This window comes from Mercenaria mercenaria, chromosome 2 (genome assembly GCF_021730395.1).
Source record: "Mercenaria mercenaria strain notata chromosome 2, MADL_Memer_1, whole genome shotgun sequence".
NCBI lineage: Eukaryota > Metazoa > Mollusca > Bivalvia > Venerida > Veneridae > Mercenaria > Mercenaria mercenaria.
Genome location: NC_069362.1, coordinates 47,853,523 through 47,878,777, shown reverse-complemented (window position 1 = coordinate 47,878,777; position 25,255 = coordinate 47,853,523). Strand labels below are relative to the sequence as shown.

The 25,255-nt window shown below is 35.5% G+C and overlaps 2 protein-coding genes across 2 annotated transcripts; both read left to right on the top strand.

Annotated features, from left to right (window-relative positions):
* The first annotated feature begins 5,597 nt into the window (after positions 1–5,597).
* On the top strand, positions 5,598–17,480 carry LOC123562743 (uncharacterized). Its single transcript, XM_045355352.2, has 8 exons — positions 5,598–5,753; positions 7,578–7,850; positions 11,244–11,420; positions 12,145–12,333; positions 13,417–13,630; positions 15,764–16,002; positions 16,786–16,864; positions 17,335–17,480. The coding sequence occupies exons 1-8, from the start codon at positions 5,672–5,674 to the stop codon at positions 17,378–17,380; spliced, it is 1,299 nt and encodes a 432-aa protein (XP_045211287.2). The 5' UTR covers positions 5,598–5,671; the 3' UTR covers positions 17,381–17,480.
* Positions 17,481–23,110: 5,630 nt separating this feature from the next.
* LOC123562190 (beta-1,4-galactosyltransferase 4-like) lies at positions 23,111–24,034 on the top strand. The gene has a single exon (XM_045354841.2). The coding sequence runs from the start codon at positions 23,111–23,113 to the stop codon at positions 24,032–24,034; it is 924 nt and encodes a 307-aa protein (XP_045210776.2).
* Positions 24,035–25,255: the final 1,221 nt, after the last annotated feature.

Genomic DNA, 25,255 nt, shown 5'->3' with positions numbered 1-25,255 from the left:
CATATTCCAGATTTAAACTTGACCTAAAGATCATCAAAATTAATATTGTTACCAAGTTTAATGAAGATAGAGTCATAAATGAGAGCTCTAGAGTGGTAACAAGTTTTTCCTTTATATTAATCGGATGACCTAGTTTTTAATCCCACATGACCGAGTATCGAACCTAATCTAAAAGTCATCAAGACAAATATTCTGACCAATACTAATGAGTTTCAAACTTAAGATGTGGTCTCTAGAGTGTTAACAAGATTTTCATTTGATCTAGCCTAGTGACCTAGTTTTTAGTTTTAATCCCAGAAAACTTAGATTAAAACTTGGCTTAAAAATCTTCAAAATTAACATTCTGACCAAGTTTAATGAAGAAAGAGTCATAAATGTGGCTTCTTTAGTGTTAACAAGCTTTTCCATTGATTTAGCCTACTGACCTAGTTTTCGACTCCATATGACCCAGTTTCAAACTTGATCTAGAGATCAAGACAAATATTCCATATCAGCTTCATAAAGGTTGGGTCATAACTGTGGCCTCTAGAGTGATAACAAGGCAAATGTTGACGCAAGACGCACGACGTCGACGGACCACGGATGCCGATGGATGCCGGACAATACCCGATCACAATAGCTCATCTTGAGCCTTCGTGTTCTGGTGAACTAAAACTGCTTGAATCTATTTCCTTTCCTCCTTAATGCTGCACAGGTTTAGACATTTTAGTAAAACAGGTAATATTTTAATATATATGACGGCTCAACGCAAGTGAGAAAATCACCTTAGTTATATCGGTGCACTGCAACACAAGGGCTTGTTCTCTGTTGCTATGAAAACAAAGCTCTGAATTAATATTTCAAGGTATTTGCTGCCAAACTGGTGAAGTAGTTAGGGCTAGAAGACGGTTTCAATTAAGACAAATTACTCCATCATTTTCAAAATTACAAGCATCACTTTACGCCAAGGATTATGAGGGGGTTATACTCATAGGGCTGTCCTCGTATTTCATTTTTGCTTAGTGACAAATGAAAGAAATCTCCGTTTAGCTAATCCAATTCTCTTTCCAACGACACCTTTAACATTGAAATGCACACTTGCATTCGTGGGCAACATTATGTTGAATATAGCAAATTATTGCCCGGGTACGTTTTCTGAATAGGAGAGACTGGTGTTTACAATAAATAATGTTTTTTTCTCAATTTCTTATTTGTTACTTTATAAAACCGACGATTTCTACGAAAATATTATTTGCTGTGTAATATAGAAAAATGGCTGAATCTCTTTCCCTAGCTTCTTAAAGGTGCACAGGTGTAGATATTGTAGTGAAACAAGTGATTTAAGTGAGAACAGCGCAGTCTATTACAAGCTTTGGTAATATCGGTTTACTATAACAAAAGTGTTTGTTGCTCAGGTGCAATGAAAATAAAGCTTCTACAGACTCTGAACAAAGTTCTGAGGGGACTTGCTGCCAAATCGATTAAATAGTTAGGGCTGGATGATGGCTTCAATTTAGTCAGATTCTTCCATCATTTACAAAATTTGCTTAGCGATAAATCAAATGTATCCCCGTTTAGCTTATCATATAATCTTTCCAACGGCACCTTTACAGTAAAATGTACACTTGCATTTCCGGGCCACATCATTTTAGATATTGCAAATTATGGCCCGGGTACATTTTCTGAATAGAAGAGACTGGTGTTTACATGAATAATTTATATGATGTGGATGATTATGTGGTACAACTGTTTTTAATTTAAATCAAATCTGTTTGATAATAGCAGGGAGAGAATGAAAGTGCATAAAAAAACTTTAACCTGGAATTTTAAGTAAAATGGAGGATAATTCATACAAATTGGCGCCGGAGTTATTACCCTTGTGTCAAATTATGTCAGTGATTATGTGAAACAATTATATAAGTAAGAATCAAATCCCTTCTGCAATATTAGAGATATAATAAAAATGCATCAAAATTAACCTAAAATGCAAAGGAAGAAGGGCTGAAATTCATAAAATAATGGTCCCATAGTTATTGACATTGCGTCATATGATGTGGGTGTTGACGTTGAAGTTTGAATCAAATCTATAAACTTAAGTATAATAACTGAGATAGAGCAAAAGTGCACCAAAACTTTAATCTGAAATTCTAAGCAAATATGGGGATAATTAATAGAATATAGGTGCGTGAGCTAGGACCCATATGTATCATATGATGTGGGTGATGATAAGAAATAACTATTTAAGTTTGAAGCATATCCATTAAATAATTGTAGAGATGAGGAGAAAATGCATCAAAACATTAACCAAGGTGTAAACACAAAAGGACGCGGATGCAGGGTAGAGCAGGATAGCTCTCTGTATACTTCATAATAGTTTGGCTAAAATCCTTAACACAGTTTTGCTACTGACTGACATTTATTCCTTAGATCAGCATGATAAATGAATGTAAACTGTGCTGAACCTGGCAGCTCAAAGATCCGACACTTCAACGTGTGTGTCTTTTACACAACAACAACAACAGCACTACATGTAGCATGAGAAGTTCTGCTTCCAGCGGGGTTTCAAAGATAAATGAGTAATCATAACACGATTTAAATGTTATAAGAATTAGCATCGATTGCTTCAATTGGCAGACAAACTAGTCATATATTTTGTCTTTCAAAATAGAGACAATGTTAAGTTCAGAAGTGTCCAACCAGGTGCAGTCTGCGACATGGTATTTACCTAAGGTCTATAGTCTTCTCATCAATTGTACAATTTTCATAAATTTACCTGTTAAGAATTGTAGAATGGATGTATATCAGAAATGATTTATTGGTGACGAAGTCCTGGCAAATGTATCAACGGGGTTGATGTCGGGAAACTAACCCGGAAGAAGGTTCGAGTACCATCCGGAAGGAAGCCACTGATGTCTTTACAAGCCCTTACCTCAGGCTCCAGTAGTGACTTTTACATAGGAAGCATTCGATATAAAATCAAAATGTTGAAAGTAAACTGAATAAAAGGAAATTTTGTGAAAGAACAGAGTATACCTGAGGGTTAGCTTATTATCTATTCTTTAATACAACCGTTTAAGCCTGGTCAAATAACCATAGGTTAAAGACAGACTAATTAAAATACGACTATTTTTAGGATTTAGACTAGGATTTAGGATTTAAACGTATCCCAAGGGATTCTTAAGATGTTATAACATGCTGTTCTCGCATTAAACGCGAAGAAAACGCGAAAATCTCTCTGTTGAAACACGTTTTCTCAATAGTTAAAACACCCCCGAAAAGTGACAAGAACATCAGTTTAATGCTAGAATAAGTTTTAACGCTTGTAACATAATAATAAAAGATATATATACAAGAAAAATTACTTACTGTTTCTGAGAAAAAAATAAAACAGTATAGTGTTTGATATGGTTTTAGGTTGGTACTTCTTTTTATCTCCTTTAATATGTATGTGTATTAGTAAAACGTTTTACACTCAGACAATACGATTATAAAACATTTCCCCCATGGGTAAAGAATCAAAGTAAGGGATACCCGCCTGATTATTGGCCGCTTTATATCGGTTTTAGTATACATGCAAATCTTTACAAATGTCACGTATTCAGTCTCTCTGCACTAAGAATTATAAAATGTATTTGTAATTTGTAATAAAATGCGCATTTGGGCGACAGAAAGATCATATATAATCAATAAACTCTGAAAATCCTTTATTGACTAGTATTTTATTTTATGCATGTGTTGGTACATTGCAGAATCCACTGTACCTAAAAAACAACCGAGGTAAACACCTCTAAATTGTTTATCATGTATAACTATACATGTTCCCATGCGTTATACGAGAAACCCGTGTGCATACATGTACAACATTTTAATGCAAACTTCGGAGGCCCATCTTTAGATATCATATTTTGTGCAGAAAGTCAAATATTGAGTAACGTCAAGTGATCTCTCCATCTGTAGCCTTTTCAATTTATACATTTATCTAACTATAATTAGATTGTTTTATAAAATGTATAAAAATACAACTGCATTACACGAAATGTCTACTAGTAACTTTGCATAATTCCAAAGGGTCATAATGCCTTTTTTATATTATGGCTGCCACGTGTTTCGATATGACCATTCTGTTTTACTTCTTATTTTTGGTAAGTGTTTTCTGATGTAGTTATCAAAGATTTGAATATCAATAAACATAGTAGAAATTATTAGTGAATCCATTGTTTATGTTTGCCTCCCTTTTTCGTTTTAACTGAATAAGTTCATATGTAGTATTCAAGTTAGTGATTTTCTATTCAAGTAATTATGCATTTCACCTAAATGGATAGTTGCTTTATCTGAGCCATGCCATGAGAAAAACTGCATAGTGCATTTGCGACCAGCATGGATCCAGACCAGCCTGCGCATCCGTGCAGTCTGCTCAGGATCCATTCTGGTCGCTTTCAAAGCTTATTGCAATTAGAGAAACCGTTAGCCAACAGTACGGATGTGCAGGCTGGTCTGGATCCATGCTGGTCGCAAATGCACTGAGTTGGTTTTCTCATGGTGCGGCTCATCTGTTTTAAACATCAAATCAAAAGCCTTGTGGAATTTCAATTGTAAGTATAAAACAGCAAATAAACGGATTATTTTGTTTAACAGTCTCGCAAAACACATTCTATTTTGTATATTGAATATATCATAGTTCCAGTGTTTGATTCTAGAACTCAGTGATGAAGTCACAAATGTTCTTAAGAGGTGCCTTACATGCACAAAGTTGAATGAAAACTGTAAGAACTAAAACGCCAGTACTTAAATAACTCCGTATGATAAAACTATGTTCAATGTATATTTTTTGTTGAAGATATTGTGTAGGAAAAATATGATCTGTACAAAGAAGCTCACTATCAACAAGTGCCATGTCGGACAAAACTTGTGTAAAGAAATAATTACAGTCCTCATCTTTATGTATCTTTGTGTGAAAAGTCAACGTAATTCAGAGGAAGATATAACATTCCCTCTGATACTTTAAGAGTTGTTCTCTAGTAAAAAGTGGTCTTAAAAAATCTAATCAAGGGAGATAATTAAATAAGTAAGCAAGGTATAGAAAAGACCTTTGTACACTGCAAATGTTTTAAATGTATTCCGTCATTTTTGAAGACTTAAAAGAATCTGTCGAATAGTTACAAAGTAATGACTCGGACAAAGTGCCCATACGGACGAACGGACGGACAGAAGAAACTGATTACTACGGTGCTGCCATTAAAAGGCGGGCCCTTGTTAAATACACATTTTCAACACCGAAGTATGACAGCAAAAAAACGTGTTTTTGCTTATAAATAAAGAAGAACTTACTCGTCTTTCATTGTCATCCCACAACTTGGACTTGTATATCTAATACATATAGAGAAACTGTCAGTTACTTGCGGAGAAAAACAGTACTAGGACAGAGTATGTCAGCAATGGTTGGCACCGTTGCATAACAAAAGGAAAGAGGAACAACCAGTCGAACAAAAGATTAATAAAAGAAAAAAGTTGGCGACAATATGACATACTTTGATAGTACATGTATAATACTATTCATATACTACAAACAAACGTCAATAATTTCGTCTTTTCAAAGTCCACATAAAGGGCCTCAAATGTATTACGCGCGCTTTGTACATGCTATTTAAGGAGAAAGGATACAGCTTGTTCTCATAGCGTTCCTCTGGGACTGATGTTGAGCAGCAGACGACATTGGCTGACAAAAATAATGAGGATTTTGATAGTATTCTTGTTGCTGGGTGTGGCTTGTCTAGGTAAGTCTTTTTTCGTCCTTTTACTTTAAAAAAAACTATAATCATAACAGGCCGACTTGTTTTGTTTTGTTTCTTTTCTCTTTTTTTTTGCAACAAACGTAAGACACCAAACGTTTACTAGTTTGCATGACAAGCTCTGTAGCGGAAGATTGTCTGTTTGTACTGTCTGGTGTTTTCAAAAGTATGAGAAGAAAATCTTCAAATCTGTAGTTTTTTTCTTCGTACTGAAACATGATACTAAATTATACAGAAAATATTTCTTCACTGTGGAAGAAATGAACAGTGCATTTAGAAGTACTATAACGGACTATAAGCTCACTGTTCAACTGGGTATGGTTTTGTCTAAACATTTCCACAAGTGTCTACTCTTGTTGATTTGTAAGGCGTTGTAAAATTTCAAAGAACTATTTTTAGATTATGCGGGTACATCAAAGACATGCAAAAATGTTGTCACTTGTCACACTGCTAAAAATATTAAACAGATCGGAGACTTCACCTGAATTGAGAGACATTCTCCCGATCTAAACACTGTCTCTCGTTCGAAAGACAAAGTTTTATTAAATCCGTTATTACCTCCCTTTATGGCTCAGATTGAAAACATAGCACTTTTCTAACCATATGATTATGTGCAACATCTATTTGGAAAGCTGTCTCTTCAATTTTAACCTAAAATTTAAAGCCTTATTGAAGATAGTTTGAATCTTTCGATTGAAAGACATTTTACCTGACGAGAGATTATGTTTATTTCGAGAGAAAATGTCTCTCAATTCTGGTGAAGTCTCGGACCTGTTCAGAGGTTTCCTTGGGTTTTGACATAATAAAAGGGATTTTTAAATGTTAGGACAGACATCTGCATTTTCGCGAATTTATTTCGCTGAAATGTTTCCTTAGTTTTCTTTGAAATTTGAAGTCTTTACCAGGTCAGAGACTTCCCCTGGATTGAGAGACCGTCTGTAGATCTAAACACTGTCTCTCGTTTGAAAGACAATGTCTTTCGATCGAAAGACTGTACTTAGCTTAAGTGTTGAAAAAACATAATCATTATTAAAACAATCATTTCATTACAGTCGCATTATTTATTTTTTGAAACAACTTGTTATTTCAAGTAAACTTTACAAGAAACACATTGTCATGGAAGTTTGCTTAAGATTATAATGCTTAAACAAAATTCCCAAAATAATTTTGATTTTGAATAAAAGAAAGATAATTTCTTATATTTGAAATAAATTTGCGCATTCTTAAAAGAGTTTTAATTACTCTTTCAATGATTTTCATTACTTATTAATAAGCTAATTTGAGTCTTTCGATCAAAAGATATTTTGTCTTTCGAACGAGAGACAGTGTTTAGATCGAGAGAATGTCTCTCAATCCAGGGGATGTCTACGACCTGTTTACTTGTCATTTTTAGTTGTTGGGTTGAAGAGCGCTCACGTGCAGCTGAGGGTAGTAATAGTAGGGGAATGGGTCGAATATAGTAAGGTGCAGGTTAAACTCAATTTTTATAAATCTTCACTACTGTTCCTGTGAAGTCAAACATATCTAAGACGTGACAGATATCGTCTGTTATAGAGGTGCCTCAAAGGTCTAGGCCATTGTTGCCACAATATGTAAGGGTGATGGTGAGTGTTTTATGAACTTCTCAATTTAACTATTCACTCGTATCGTTCCTCAGTCTAAATATCCCTTGTGCACCAATTTCTATTCCATACCTCCACTTCCAAACCCAAACCCCCCACCCCCACTCCCACCAAAAGGCATCTTGCACTTGACTCATATGTGTTACAAGGTATAAAATAGAAAACTTTATACTTACCATGCTTACAGGAATGAATAGAAAGCCACGACTTGTGGACATACTCAAGCAACATATGGACAAGAAACAAATGAACAACGTAGTGCCTACCCAGTATCCTTATACAACATCAGACTGGTATGAGACATCCACCGCACCACCACGAACCCACAACCCGATGGAGGACGAGCTTATGCGTATCCAGGAATCATTTTTGTTCCCCGGAAGTCACTACCTCTTCAGTTTGGTTAAAAAATACATTGAGTATGGAATGGACGAAGAAATGGAGATGGGAGAAATTAAAGGTATATTTTTAGCTCCTTTGATTTTTTGAAAACGAAATAAGTTATTGTCATCACTTGATCGGCGTCGGCATCGGCGTCGACGTTGGCGTTGCCTGGTTAAGTTTTATGTTTATGTATAAACTAAGCTTTTCTCCTAAACTATCAAAGCTATTGCTTTAAAACTTGCAACACTTGTTCACCATCAACAGCTGACTCTGTACAGCAAGAAACATAACTCCATTCTGTTTTTGTAAGAATTTATTGCCCCTTTAAATGAAAATATCAGATTTCTTGGTTAAGTTTTGCGTTTAGGTCAATTTTACTCCTTAACGGTCAAAGCTATTGCTTTAAAACTTGTAGCAGTTACTGAAGATAGCTTGGCACAGAAATAATAATACTAAAAAGAACAACCCAAGACAGTTGTATGAATACATTACTTTTACTATTAACAATTTTACTATAGCAAGCAATTAATATCTAATTTCGTTTAAATTAATGGTTGGCAGAAATTGGTCACAGCTTCACATAAATGTCAATATACAAATACATATGATATAAAGTATGTTTAAAATGCAGATGTGGAGGCCCTGTGAACAGAGGCCTAACACAGTATACTTGATACAAACAAACTTCTTATTACACAACGTTAAGATATACTGGTGGAGGCTGACCTAACCGCCACATGTCGAGAATTTGGAACAACGTGGAAAATTCTTGACAACCGCCACACTCCAGGATTAAAATGTAGCTATTTCCCGATAATTTAAAAAAACATTGCAATGCCATGGGACAAAAAAGAATTCTAAACACAAAATTAAATGTTATTAACAATGTGTTTTTGGACATGTGCGAGAGGTTTCAAAAATGTTAGTACTCTGAATGAAAATGACAGATGAATCGAAGGCGCGTTATTGATTTAGATTGTATATACTCCCCATTAATAAGTTTTATGGTTTGGGACTCCAGTTCTTGTTTATCAATTAATGTGGAAAGTTCTATAAATTCTCCTTTCCAGACCTTTTCCTTTAAAGATTGGTTAACATGCAAAGCTATATCGGTGCAGACAGAAGTCGTAAAAAGGTTATTACCTGATCCTTGAGTCGTACTGATACTGGACTCAACAACAGGCTGTTGAATAGATGTCACGGTAGATGAATGATTGGTACTATCTGAGCGACCATACTCCATGACCGGATATGAAGTGCCATGATCAAACCTAGGAGGCTGGGAAACACTGGCATGGTTACTGTATGTTGCCATTCCTGTGTATACAGGATTTGGATGAGTGTACTCCTGATTAGTGTATACGCTGTCTATGACAAGAGGTTGCTGTGTGTACACTTGAGAATATGCCCTGTCCGTAACAGAAGGTTGTTGTGTGTACGGCTGAGTATTAGCACTGTTCGTAACAGGATGTGGTGTGCATTGCGGAGTATAAGCACCGCCCGTGACAGAAGGTTGCTGGGTGCGCTGCAAAGCATAAACACTGTCCGAGACAAGAGGTTGCTGGGTGTACATCTGAGTATAAGCACTGTCAGGAGGTTGAGTATAAGCACTGTCAGGAGGTTGAGTATAAGCACTGTCAGGAGGTTGCTGGGTGCACTGCTGAATTGTGGTGTAAACATTGTCCGTGACAAGAGATTGTTGAGTGCACTGCTGAAATGAAGTGTTAGCACTGTCCATTGTGGGAGGCTGTGAAATGGGAAACTGTCCATATTGAAATCCCGTGCTCAGAACTGGATGTGTCAAACCGGATGTAGCCGTTAAATACTGGGACTCATCACAATGTCCACGAACCAGAGTATTAGCGAGTGGGGCACTGTTATGGTGCAGATTATCCTTGAAACATAGATGTATGATACACCCGCACCAACCCGGACCAAATGGAGTAGATTTAGCACCGGAATCTTTTTGTTCCCGGATGTCTAACTACCCCTTCAGTTCTGGTAAAAACATTTGGAAACGATAATTGAGTGGGTAGGTATTTTTCCCCTTTGATTTAAAAAGCGAAAAATAACATCAATGTGTTCGCAGACCATCGTCACGTTGTTCTGATAATTTATGTAATATAAACAAGCTTTAAACTCAAAGTTTGCAAAACTGGGAGTTTGTTCAGCCTCATGTGATCACGGTACGCAAGAAACATAACCCATTCTGTTTTAAGAATACCTTACTAAAATAAATTTCAAGTTTTGCATTAGTCAATTTACTCCTTAACTGGTCCAAAGCTTTCTTTACATCGGCTAAGATAACTAAGAATAAAATACTAAAAGAACACCCAACTGTAAAACTTATTTACTAAACAATTTTTAGACATCATTAATACAATTTTTTAAATTAAGTTGCAGAACTTTAAGTTCATAAATGTAAATACAAATGCATTGATATAATATGTTTAAAATAGATTGATAACAGATCAGTTATTGAAATTTTTGTAACAAATAAAAACGTGAGCTGCTAGCTCTTCGAAATTAACCGGGAAAAGAACCGAACCACAGGATTAAATTGTAGATTCCTGCTAATTAAAAAAAACAATAAGTGCATGGACAAGAATTAAACCAATAATGCTACAGTGTGTTGAAGTGCAATTTCCATAAATGTCTCCGATAAAAGGACAGTTGAAATCAAGGCTTATAAATAATTACTGACTTATCTAAGCACATTATGTAAACCTATTAACGCATAATAGTTTTGTACATATTGTCTGTGATATTCGATGTAAAATGTTAAGTCGGTACTACCGTGGAAGTGAAACTGAAGCACAAAATATTTTAATGTTTTATAGAATTAAACTATTAGTCTGCAGAAACTTCTGAACTTCCAACATAATTTTGGATTTTGTATGACGCGGCTGAGATTCGAATCAGACCCACTGTGCTCTAGTCAAATCAGCTAAAACGGAGTAAATGGCAAGAGATTTCACTACGGAAGAGAAACAAATATGTCGCTACTATAACTGCATTTCCCCAATTACCCCCCTTTATATTGAAATAAGAACGATTTGAGATGACCAGTATCGCCAGAACGGATGTGGACATGTTTGAATTAATTACTATCATTACATGCTCTAGTTATGTTTTAGGCTGCTTCTTCAAAACAGTGTTTCCATATGAATACACAAAACATCCGACTACAAATGTGTCTGAAATCATTAGGCCTCCATCTCCGATTCATGTCGAGACGTTGGCAGTTACTTGCAGAGAACAGGTGTGTACTGGTACAGAATCTAGGAACACCGGTTAGGTTAACTGCCCGCCGTTACATGACTGAAATACTGTTGAAAAACGGCGTTAAACCCAAAACAAACAAACAATAAATGTACCTTATTACTCATGTATTTTCGCAAAATTTATTTCCAGAAAAATATATTTTGCAATTAACAATGTATTAACTGTCATGCATCTTTGTTTTCAGACTATTTTGAACTTCCGGAAAGCGACATGAAAGACATTAGGAAAAAAGTGTTCAAAGTTGCTAAAGTAATGGATGATCCGGAGTCTTTGGCCTTATATGTTACACGGCTGATGATCAAACCTATCCTAAAGGAGAGGATGAAGTGCCCAGCTTCCATTCTTGACATGGCAGTTGCAAGTGAGTAATACACCTATATGAACGGGACTACTTTTCAGAAATATAGTTTTCGTTCGATACTTTAGTTGATTAGATGGAATCTTTGATCTGGGCTTCCAAGGCCAAGTGTTTAAGGTCGCTGACTTCTAACCTTAAGGCGTCACCGCTCTTAGTTGGAAAACTCGCTTGAAAGGTAGAAATTCTTCATGTTAGGAAGTCATGTACCTGATGCACGTAGTTTCGGTTCTTCTACCCAGTCGCCGATCCGTGCTTGAAATGTCCGGAAGAGCACTTTGGGTCTTTGACTTCCGTAAATTTTACAAATATAAAAACAAGTACCTCACATACACCTATAAAGTGATTTTTGTTTATTAATGTTAAATCTGCCGTAACTTTGTCAGAACATGATAAGCGTTAATGTTAGCCAGCAGCGAGGTTATTAAAAAATTGTAAAAGTCTTGAATCTGCAAAATGAGTTATATCTGTATGCAAAAATACGAAATCGTTCAAATTAACACGGATATCTTTAGCCTAAATTTGTAACCTGTGTATAAAGTCAGGCTGTAACAGTCACCGTTCACTGCTACAATCAGGACAAAGTATAACTTCACCATACGCTAATACAGAGCGAGATGATACATTTCATTCTTTTGATTTTAAGACAAATGGTTTAAAGTCCCATGTTGTAGAAACCGTAACTTTTAAGTTCCTTTTACCAGCCTTTAATGTACCATTTGTGTTTCAGAAACATTGTTCAGGCAGTATATGGGCTGGGAGGACGAATCGTGGTACACCATGTTCAGAGATCTGGTTCCACTTATTGATCCCATGTTGGAGCCGTACGCAGACGACATAGCCGAAAAGGGCGTGCATGAATTGCACGGATATGTTTTCAACGACACTCTTGGGATGCTTTTTGGCTTCGGGTTACGAGGTACACATAATAGTTTTTTTTAAATACACAATATTATATTTAACCTTTAACCTGCATGCTCAATTTCTAAACTTTACTGATCCATCATTCAGTTTACGCAGTACCAATTCATGTTTAAAGGGGTGTTCACTGAAATTTGACTGACTGAATAGCGAACAGTGCAGACCATGATCAGCCTGCACATTAAATTGCCGCCTGCAGGCTAAATGGTAAAGAAAACTGGTCACTTTTTCTACAGAATCGAAGAAAACTAGTTAGATTAACAAACCAGTTAACTATAAATGCTGTTGCAAAAGCAACAATAAAGCGAAATCGAAAGTTTCTTCAGAATAGAAAACTTTATGAAACACTTTTGTAATTTTCACATCGCCGTGACGAAAGTCACCAGAGATGAGATACCCTCCGTATCGGCGTCGTTTGTAGACACATTTTTCAACGACTGTCAGCAATCCCTCGGCAAATATTATTTCTCAACACAGCTAAATGAAACTCTGTACATGCTTTTCGATTAATATTATCAGTTGAAAGACGTAGATACCATATTTGCCCACATTCTAATGAACTCTCCGCTTTTAGTATCTATTCGGCAGCAAGTAAACACACGACAACTAATAAAACGTCTTTATCGATACAATATAGCAATAGAACGACATAGGTCCCATAACTCTTGGTTTCATCTTTATGAAAGTATGCCCGTTTTCGAAGTTAACCATGTTTAATTTTCTATGTCCCGGGAATACAGCTGTTTTTCCATACAGATAATGTAACTATAAAGAGTATCGGATAATTATTAAGGAAATCTTCATACTTAAGATCAAAAGTTAGGACCTTTTGGAATTGCTTTGAGTTGTATCCCATCTGAATCGATGCAATATAATTACAGATTTGCCTCTGTCTGTCCATCCGTTTCAGTTTGTCAGATGTCTGTGCTCAAGCATCTAATAAATGCATTGCATTTTATAAATGGAACTATTTAGTCTTTTGCATTTCTATCATTTGAAACTATTTTCTTGTGTACATATATTGGCACTCATATGTTCCTTCAAAACATTTTAATTTAAACAATTCCTGTTTTTCTTTCAGATGTTGCATTTGCGTCGCACAAATTGTACGGGAACCTCATGCACTTCTTCAGTATGCCCGACACATACTCCGAAATGCATCCCGTGATGTCTCCTCAGGACAGGGAACATATGCTAATGGACTCCATGTATAGCTCTTTATGGGAAGTTATGTGCCCATATTCCTATGACGTAATGGAAAACCACAGAAAAATAGTCTTAAGATTCATAGATGAGTAAGTATGAAATGCCACGTTGCAAACTTTTTGAATTCGCAGACTTTGAAATGTGGAATGTGACGTTTTAAAATCGTTGTCTCTGTGGTGTTTTGATCAGCGGAGAAAGTTTAATAATAACTTCAGTCGCTTTTTTATGTATAGAATACATATTGTCACCCTCTGTTGATCTTTCTTATCTTATGAATTGGAACACATACACACTTTTGAGCTTTGTGAAACAAGACGATGCTCTCCTGATTATTATACCCCCACCAAACATGTTTGAGGGGGGTATAAAGGAGTCAGTTTTGTCGCGTCCCGTCGCGTCGCGTCCCGAAATCTATTATCTCAGTTATTACCAAATGGATTTGATTCAAACTTAAAATACATGTTCCACCTTATCACCCACATCATGTGCCCACATCATGTGACACAAGGTCCATAACTCTGACACCAGGTTTTCATGAATTATGTCCCCTTTTACTTAGAATTTAAGGTTAATTTTGTTGTATTTTCACTATATCTCAGTTATTACTAAATGGATTTGATTCAAACTTAAAATAGTTGTTCCACCTCATCACCCAGATGATGTGACATAAGGTGCTTAACTCTGACATAAATTTTTTATGAATTATGTCCCCTTTTACTTTAAATTTAAGGTTGATTTTGATGTATTTTCACTATATCTCAATTATTACAAAATGGATTTGATTCAAACTTAAAATAGATGTTCCACCTCATCACCCACATCATGTGACACAAGGTGCATAACTCTGACACCAATTTTTCATGAATTATGCCCCTTTTTACTTAGAATTTAAGGTTAATTTTGATGTATTTTCACTATATCTCAATTACTACTGAATGGATTTGATTCAGACTTAAGATAGATGTTCCACCTCATCACCCACATCATGTGACACAAGGTGCATAACTCTGACACTATTTTTCTTGAATTGTGTCCCCTTTTACCTAGAATTTAAGGTTAATTTTGATGTATTTTCACTATATCTCATTCTGATTGGCTTAGAGCCAAAGGGAAGTAACCTTTTTTAACCTTTGTACTGAGTTTCTTCCCCTTAAATTCCAGGAATTAGTCTATTTTTAGAAATCCTATTTTTAGATTTTCAATATTTTAGGTATTTTTCTAACTTTTTTATTATAAGTCCTATGTAAAAAGTAAAAACATTTTTCCGTGGTAACATGGGTCGGTAAGACACTTTTTAGTATTCAATTTTAGTGTATCTCTAATATTAGAGATTTAATATATTTACTAGTATTACTATACTAGTATTATACTAGTATTACTTATATGTGGAAGCCCAGGATGAAGTACTCCAAAGTATTTTTAAGATTCCTTATGGTTGCCATTCTTCTGTGACAAGACCGTATGGTGGGGGTATGAGTCACTCCTGTGACAGTTCTAGTTTGGTGTTGCAGTTGTTTTCTCCATGAACTTGAATACTGTCACAGCGTCCAGTCTTTTACCTTTTGTCTCTTGTTTCAATTTTTTCTAGCTACAAGTTTATTCTCGCAGTATATTTCATATTATTGATAAATTATGCTTCTTTAATGCTTATCAATGTAATAAAAATATGCGACTTCAGTCAAAAGTTATTGAAAATAGTATCCTTACTATGGCACGGCTCAAATGACAAAGTTGACCTTCGTTTCTGAGTTAAGGTCCTTGATGTCCATTCATTCTAGACGATTTAATCCTGGCTATGGTTGAATCATGTACCCTAATTATGGCTGTTTAATTGCAAGGGAAGTAAACTTATAGATATCTCTACTTGGAAGTACTTGCCAAAGGCAGGAGTTGTCATTCAGCTTAAATTTCAATATTAAAACTTCATTTATTGATATATACACGACTTTCATAAATTTCACATTTGTAATATAATTTTTGGTTATTTGAGGGACTTACAAATCAAATTCTTGTCTTTATTTAGATCTAATGTCAAGTCTTTTTATCTTTAAATAGTTTAGGTTCTTTCTCTATACCTATATAAACATTGTTTCCCTTGTCACAAGGCTTGTGTAAACTGGGTTTAGAGTAACTCTCTACAAATATGACAGTACGATTATTTGAATGATCCTTGCCGAAAAAAGTGGTAAAGATCAAGTTTTAACCTTTCTTTTGTGTTTTAGATTTGAGGTGATTGAAAGGGAGCGTATTTGCATGGACGTGACGGACTTCCTGTACAGGTACGTCAGCAGGACGTTACCAGGGCACGTGGTCGACTTTGAAAATAAAGTTGGTTTGTCGCCTATATGTGACGAAATCGAAGGCGTAATAAGTGACGTTGTGAAGGGCTTCAGCGACTACGAGAATTTCATATACTCGATGAACATCAGGGAGTTAGGGGAAATGCTGAAAACAAATTTATGTAAGTTTCATTAAAATGTCAGTTTGTAATGTTTGGTATGACGAGCTTTGTCATATCGACTAATTGTCGTATCTATGTCCAGACCTTACCGGTCAATTAATTAATTACAATCTTTTTTTGTTTTTTGTTTTTTGTTGTAAAAGTTAAAAGACTAACATTATTAGATCTCTTGCTTTTTCCTAGTAGCACGGCCTCCGTGGCCGAGTGGTTAAGGCCGCTGACTTCAAATCACTTGCCTCTCCTCGATTTGGGTTTAAGCCTCACTCTAGGCGTTGAATAGTTCCTGTGAGGAAGCCATTCAGCTACCTTACGGAAGGTCGATGGTTCTAACCAGGTGCCCGCTCTTGACAAAATAATGCACGGAGAGGCATCTGGTGTTTTCCTACACCATCGAAGCTGGGAAGTCGCCGTATGTCCTAATATTGTGTCGGTGTGGCGTAAAATCTTTCAACATCAATAAAATAATTTTTCTAGTTAAATTAAGTGTCTGTCATAAATTTGTTTCTTCAAATAAACGTTAGTGCAATTCATTAACATTTGACTTTTTGCTAGTGCTGTTAAGAAAAAAGTGTAATATTTACCGCAGTGTGTAACTGTAATGTTACAGTTACTCAAATGAGGTAATGTTGGCATTAAAACGACGTAGAATTAATTGACCGGCGGTTACACCTACCCATGATGGCAACTTGTTAATGATACATTGATAAAACAACTAGCTAAAATCTTTAATTACCCAATAAATTAGAGATGCAAATGGTATTCTGACTTTCATTGTTTCTACAGCACCTGACGAATGGAACATACTCGAAGAGGCACTTAGAAGAATGGGCTTTGTAGATATGCCTTTAAAAGGGCAAACCAGGTATTCAGCATTAATTTAAGAAATGCCTTCCAATTTGTTAACTTTCATTTGTTATTTAAATTTATATAAAAGAAAATGTGCTGGAGCGTGTATCTAGCAATTTAAAATTTGTCTGTAAAATCATATAGGTGTGATTTTATAACGCTTTAATGAGGATTAAAGATGGGATTTTAGCTGTACTTGAGCATAAGAACGGCATCGACGTATTGGATTATTTTCTTAGATGTTGCTCTCGTCTTTCAGTTAAGTCTGCACAAATATGACGTTGTTTAAAAATTTTGATACAAAGTCTTTTATTGTACTTAAAATATTCATTGCCCGATTCTGTAAATTTTTTACAAAAGAAAGATCTGCCTATTGTTCATTAAAATCAAGATGCAAAAAGTACCAATATACCTAGTGTGTTTATTACATTTAAAACAAAGCGCTCTGCGATAATTATTTTATAATAATTCAAAATTGTTTTTCAGGCACGTATCACGCAGATCTTCAAGGCCAGTGAAAAGAAAACATTAAGACTAATATTTAGATAGTTATATTGAATTTTTGTTTTGAATTTTGACTGCTAGTTTATGATGAATGTTAAAAATTATAACAATAAATTAATCAAATCAAATTTGTTTGCTTGTTTGGAAAAAAAACATCTGGTTCAGTCTTTTTAGTTCGACCCATGAACAGTGTTACTTCACATAGTAAGAGCTATTTTACTCGGCTGGACTTTGGTGTCCGCGTCGTCGGCGTCACAACTGGGTTAGTCTTGCCTAGGTAGCTATTGAATGTAACAGACTGTAATTTCGCACACTGCTTCCAAGTCATCAAACCTACTTATGTGACCAAGTTAAGTTAGGTCCAGGTTTTGCCCTTATCCTGCTAAAGTTCTGTAATAAACTTGCCCATTTTTCGATTTTAACAGTACCATTAACTATAAAAGGGAATGCTTACCAAAAAGATGCAGTTTGAATGGCGAACAGTGCAGATTTTGACCAGACTGCACGGACAGGCTGATCACTAGATACATTAGTCGCAAAAGCAGAATCAGTCGTGTCCAGCATTCTAAGGTTTTTGAACATTACCATTATGATAGAAATTTGTTTTGCATGGATTGAACAACATAATATATAACATGTATATTATACTACGACACGACTGTCAATTAAGGTTTTGGGATTTATCATAAAAAACACACAAATTTGATAAAAGAACCTCATATTTTCCAAAAACTTAACCTTACCATTACAAGTTCTGTACTTTCTGTTACTTTCCGGTACGAAACGATGTTTGAAATATTCTGAAAAAAGTTGCCTCCCTTTGAAAATGATGCACCTTTTATGATGCCTCTTCTGAAAAAAAAAGAACCTGCCGAAAACCATATTCTACCTTTAAGAGAAATTTCAGCAATGGGACATAATTGCAAGTGCATCAAAACGATGATCTACAACAGTCTTTTGTAAATGCTGATTTTCAAAAGCGTTGAACTGTGCAAAAGTGTGGCCAATTTATGAAGTCCTTTTCCGGAATTCTGTGCATACATCAATAGGCTATACTGTAATTATTTAATTCGGAAAGTAAACGATTAGGTCTGAGGTCTGTAGTAGCTAGTTGGGCCATGAAGTGGAAAAATGGGTCTTTCCCATCCAATTATCTTATTACCATTTCTACAACGGTCTAATGGGCAGGGAGTTACCCATATGCAACTAACTTAGTCTGCTATATAGGAACCGATCAGTGGGTCTCTTTGATTGTAACTGATCGGTGGGTCAGAATTTTATACACAAATAATTATTTGTATATATTATATATATTCATATTCATAGGTAGCTCAATCTTCATGGGAAACTTTCTCTTTCTAAAATTTGGTGTAGTTTGAATTTTTTCTCAATGTAAATGCGTTAATGGATGCATGCTTGGAATCTCCGAAAAGGGCTGCATGAAGGGACCACACTTCCAGATAGTGCAACGCCTATAAAACACCATTTTTTAAAGAAGGCTTACATATGTCCGCTTTGATATGTTTGTAGTTATTTGCCAGCGCTTATTGTAAGTATCTTGAACTTTGTTATAACTTTTAAAATTGTTCTTTCTACTTTTCTATAAAAAAAGGACTTTAAAAAGCATCTTGTACGGGACAGCATGGTCATCTACAATAGACAGGTTAGTTGTTGGTAAAATTTTTTTTCTGCCCAAAACACTCAATGAAAGGAGCATTAAGAATTTGTCTTTGTCCGTCCGTCCGAAAAGTTTGTGACACGCCTAGCTCAAACATTATTGGACTTTATCATATGAACTTGTGCACCTCCTTTTCATCTGGCTCCGTTCCGATTTCCAGAATTATAGTCTCTGAAAGTCAAAACAGCACATTTTCATCGCCTAGTGCGAACAATTTGATATAATTGGTAAAGCCTTGCACGAGTCTTACAATACGAGCTTTCGCACCTCCCATTTTTCGTCTGACTCCGCCCTTATTTCAAGAGATGCCATTGAGAGTCAAAAACGCACATTTTCACCTTGTGACGTGCCTAGCTCGAAGTATTTAATGTAAATTGATGAAATATTGCACGAGTCCTTAATATTTGACCTTTCACACTAAGCATTCTTCTTGAGATTTTAGGACTAAATGGAGCTACACTTCTTGAAATAGGTAAAATAATGGATGTTTTGTGATTTTCATTGCTCAAATCGTTTATGACCTAGAATAATGAATACTTTATATAAAATGTTCGAGGCTATACCCCCTTAAGACTGCATACATTTCAATCATTACCCCTTATTTGTGACAAATGTACTAGTTGGGGAAGGGGTACACTATGTGTCCCTACAGACACATTCTAGTTATTTTCTCCTTTTAAAATATAATATCTGAATCAGTCATCTTGATTTCATTCAATTCATAATATATTTATTTCCATACAATAGTGGTTTTCCTAAACTTTAACAGCAAATGGCAATTTGTCAAAAATGGCATTCGGTGGACTTACAGAAATATGCTTAAATCAACATGACTAAGTCATCAAGTAGAGGGGTCGAACATTATTGCAAGTACATAAAGTACATAACAATGCATCGGTTTTACAGTTCTAAATCTACAGTAAAGCGTTTGAACTTTTAACTTTCGGAAATATGACTCGTCATAGAGGCCTTATCCGGATTCTGTAGTATATAAATAAACCGGTTTTATTCGCTGTTCATTTTACATATTTGTTCATTTTCATACAAACCTGAAAGCTAAGCCTTGCAGCCAATTTTTAGCTCGCTAATCTACTCATCTAGGCGCCGACAGGCCTCCTTGGCCAAGTGGTTAAAGTCGCTGACTACGAATCACTTGACCCTTACAGACGTGTTCGAAACGTCTTGGGGTGCAGAATTCTTACATGTGAGGAAACCATCCAGCTGGTGTACGCAGGGTTCTACCCAGGAACCCGCCCATGCCTGAAATAATGCTCATAGGGACACATGGGGTATTCCATCAGCATCAAAAAGATGGGAGGGTCACCATATAACCTATAACTGTGTTAGTGTGATATTAACCCATCAGTGTCACGCCTTTGTTAAAATGTTTCATGCATGTATATATCTCGGAAAACGTTACAAATATTGAATCGAAAACTTTACAACAGGCTTCTTAATCATATTAATCCTCACACCTACATGAATTATATTATATGTTCTAAAAATAACCTGGATTTCATTGGTCGAAACTGCTCATCATCTTTCAAAATATATTTCATGTTTAATGGTAAGTGGGTTTTCCCCATTAAACATCACTTTCTAAAAATAGAATGGAAATTGAACTGACATGCAGCTCTAGTTACAATATGAACAGTGAGAAAAATCAGCATTAGGGGGTACTTCAGCCAATGCTAACTGACCAAAAGGGTCAGGTTACAATCAACTACATATATTTCAGCCGTAACGTAAGAAACTTTATACACAATGATTCCAGAAAAGTTAAGTGTCTTCATTTAATTAACCTTTACTAGTAGTAAGTTTTCATACAGTTATTGTTACTTCAAACATAAAATATGTTGCAACGAATACTTGTTACTTATTCATAAACCTGAACCCCATATGATAAAACAGTTATTGACTCTTGAGCCATTGGATATTATGTGATATTCACCGGAGGAGGGCAATATTGACCTCGGCTATCGCCTTGGTCAATATTGCCATCATCCTGTGAATATCACATCTTATTACATACTCGTTTCTATTCCCCGTTAAGTTACACTGGTACCGGAGACGTCAATATTTTTCCATACACTGACGCCTGAATTTCATATCGGGTGCGTGACGTAATTCAGTGTGTGTTGTTGCACTATTTTTTCTATTTAGTTCAGTATTGTCAATACTATTCAGGATATTGAACACATATATGATATTTACATAATATTTATACGTGTAGATGCGTATGTAATAAAAAGGTTATTATCTTTGCATCGGGAAATATGCACTTGTTCTTCAGCGGAAGAATATTGCGCTACTTTAGGAGATTTCCGCTGAAGAACTCGTGCATATTTCCCGATACAAAGCTAATAACCTATAAATATCAAATGGCTCAAGTGTCAATAATTGTATAATGTTGAATAACTTTTACTTGGATTGAATTCCAGATATAGTAGTCGCAACATGACCGCGATGGTTGACCTTAGGCTGATTATTCATATCGATTATTTCATTATAGAAATCAAGGATGCTTAGGGTAGCCATGTATATTTATATGGAATTAGTTTATACATATTGCAGTATCAAAGTATATTTACTTACATTTGATCAGTTAAAACTTGCCAATACACTAATTTATATTTACGCAAATTTATATTTCCTCTTTCCCGTGCAGCTCGTGTTTTACGTACACTCCTTTTCAATAATAGGTTGTGCCTCATTATGCATAATAATGCAAAGGTCAACCAACCATCGGGGCAATCTGACTAAAGTACATATCCTATTACGCTACGCATAGGATCTGAGAACGACCTATTCATTGCCTCGTTCTGACGACCCTTTCGCTAGCCAATCAGAGCCTAACTTACAACATCTTGCAAATCTACCTGTAGCATTGACTTTTGATATTTACAATTCTTATGTCATAATGTATCAGATAGCCGGTTAGCTCAGTCGGTAGGCCACTTGCTTTGTAAGCGAGGGGTCCCGGGTTCGGGCCCTGGAATGACTGCACATTTTTCTTACTCTTTGACATTCGAACAAGTCGTCTGATTGGATAAAATAAAAATAGCAATACTGGAAATCCAAAATATACAGAAGACGAATGTGAATGGGTCGTTCTCAGATCTTCGTTTAGAAGATCAAGTACTTTAGTCAGATTGCCATCGGGGTCAAGTTACGTCCACTATACCGAGTTTCAACTGTATTCTAAAAATTCTTTAACACGCAAAACACAATTTCCATGTTTTTATTTTTCTAATATATTGATTTATAATACAATCAAGAATGTAGGGTCAGCTTCCGAACAATTTCATAATACTTAACGTCGTTTAAATATTTAATTTACTGAAATGACATACAGGGTATATAAACAGGTGAACTTTTGTTAAATCCATATATTTTCAATACACTTCATTTTCTATTTACATAAAAAACATTGATCATTAATAAGTCAATTTTTCCACACGGACAAAAGTAGCCAGTTAATACAGCCTCGATTACAGGACAGCATGGAAGCATAGGCATTTCCGTTAAGTATTTATCATTGTGAAGAACATTCATATCTATTTAGGAAACAGGAAATATACGGGTAATGTATACATGTATGTTGAGGATACGTCAGATTTGAAACTTTTCCACTTTTGGTTATCCAGTTTTCTTCCCGGGGTTTCTGAAATTTGGAAGAATCCATTTCTGTGTGTAGTTTTTCCCATAGGATAGGCCGCGCTTCATATCATATTTGGAAATATTGAAAAAAAAAGAACAATGAAAATACAGTTGACAAAACTTTATTTAATATTCTTATGGATTGTAAGTCTAAGCTTGTTTTCTACCATGATTTATATGACAAACGTCTGCCAGACTCAGATGATCAAACCTAGCCACATTCTAGAAGTTCGGACGCTTCAGAATTGCTCAAAGACATATCAACACATTGGACAAGATACAACTGATATGCCAATCTATAATAATACATATTATGTTAATTCTTCAAATGGTACGATATCTTTGAAACTTCAAAGGCCTGGAAGTGAGGAACTGAAAATTTGCAAAATTTCACCAGAACTTTTAATTGGCAGAATTAGTATGTCTCCGTTAGTGACAACAGACGATGTTAGAAATGCAAAGGTCATTTCTAAAATAAAATATGGTGGGATTTTCAGACCACTAAACTGTAAATCCTCACAGAAGGTTGCCGTGATTATTCCGTACAGAGATCGTCCCAAGCATTTGGATATACTTGTTTATCATCTGCATAACATGCTGCAGCGTCAACAAGTGCATTATGGGATATATGTTGTAGAAATGGACTTACCCGTGCAGTTCAACAGAGGTCTTTTAGCCAACGCAGGTTTCCTTACAGCAAGGAGTATAGGCAATTACACGTGCTACATCATACATGACGTTGATCTCGTGCCGATTAATGACCGTAATTTATACAAATGTAGCAAAGCTGGTCCAACACATCTAGTGACCCGGAATTCGGCATTTGAAAGTGGAAAAAATCCGTACGACAGTTATGTGGGTGGGGTAATAGCAATGAGTGCAGTACAATACGAAGAACTAAATGGTTTCTCTAACCTCTATTTCGGATGGGGAGGGGAAGATGACGATCTTTATAAACGGATGGTTGCCAGAAACATGACTCTTCAACGACCCCCGGAGCACATCGGATTATACATGGCTTTAAAACACACGCAAGACACCTCAAACCCTCCTAATCCTTTCAGAGAAATTCTTCTGAGACAAGCAATAAATAGAATTAAGAAAGATGGATTGTCCTCAGTGGTATACAACCGGAAGTCACTGGAATTTCGACCACTCTACACATGGATTTTAATAGATTGTATTGAAAGTGAAGTTTTAGGAAGATATCCACTTTTAAAAGCTGATTCTGAATTGATGTCGCGAAACGCAAAACGGAATAAATACCTAACATATATAAAGTCTGGGTACGGTGTGCCAAATGGATACAAATTCACGTACAGGGGAAATCGCATAATGAACTAAATCATGAAATATTGTGAATGAGAAGTAAAAATGCTGCATTACAGAATACTTACATTAACATGTACATGCAGTACCGAGAATTATCAAGTGAATATGTTTTATAGGTTTAATAACACCCTAAATACCGTTCCCTATCGTTCTATACATTTTGTCACACATAACTTTAGATACATTTCATAGTACAAATGCTTAACGTCAATACGCTACAGGTCGCGCAAGGTGTGCATTTTAGACCATTTTTGCCTGAAACCGGAGTTTAAGTCGTTTTACTAAAAAAAAAATAACGGAATCGGCAGACTGAAAATGCCGCATGATAAAGTGCAAAGTATATCACATGTGCTACAACATACATGACTCATACTGAAATTTTGTTTAACTTTAACAAATACAACATTCTCTCTCATCTTTCACTAAAATTTAAAAAAAAAAAAAAAAAAAAAAATTGATAAAACTTGGCAATGTTCTTTCGCATCTCAAGTGAAAAACATAGTATATCAGATGTCCGCCATTACACGACTAGTCCAGATGGTCTCCTTAATCACATTTTGTTTTTTCTGAGAAAGCTCAATAGAACGTTGAAATAAAACGCATTATTTGTAAAAATTAACTAATAATAGCTTATCTGGAGAATTAGCTATAAAGAAAACCGACTACATATCATATCATTTATTTAAATATCTATTAATTTACGAGCTATTTATATATATATAAATATATATTGAAGTATATATATATATTGAAATGATCATGTAAAGTTTGGCAGTTGGTTGGCTATGACTGACTCTCATTAAAACTATTTTTCAACATAATTTTAATGAGAGTTTACAAAACGTGACCTGTTTGTTCGGCTTCCCAGACAAAAAAGAGGAGCTCTGCGCGTTTCTTCTTGATGACGCAGGCTTGATGACGTAGTTATAAACCGCGTGCATGCCAACCAACAAGACCGGAGGAGTTAGCTCCCATAACATCTCCAGATAAAGACATCTATTTGGAGACAAGCTCCAAATAACTGTACTTGTCTTAAATTTTGGATTAAATCCCTTGAACAAAATGTTCTACCAGGTTTCGATCTGTGAACAGAGAGCAAACTTAATATGTATATAAATTCAGTTGCACGAAGGTAGATCGTTCGATCAATTTTTGAAATTGATATTAAATTGCTTTGCCAATATTACAGAAGTAGTGTGCATTTTCCCATACATATCAATACAGTAACTGTAG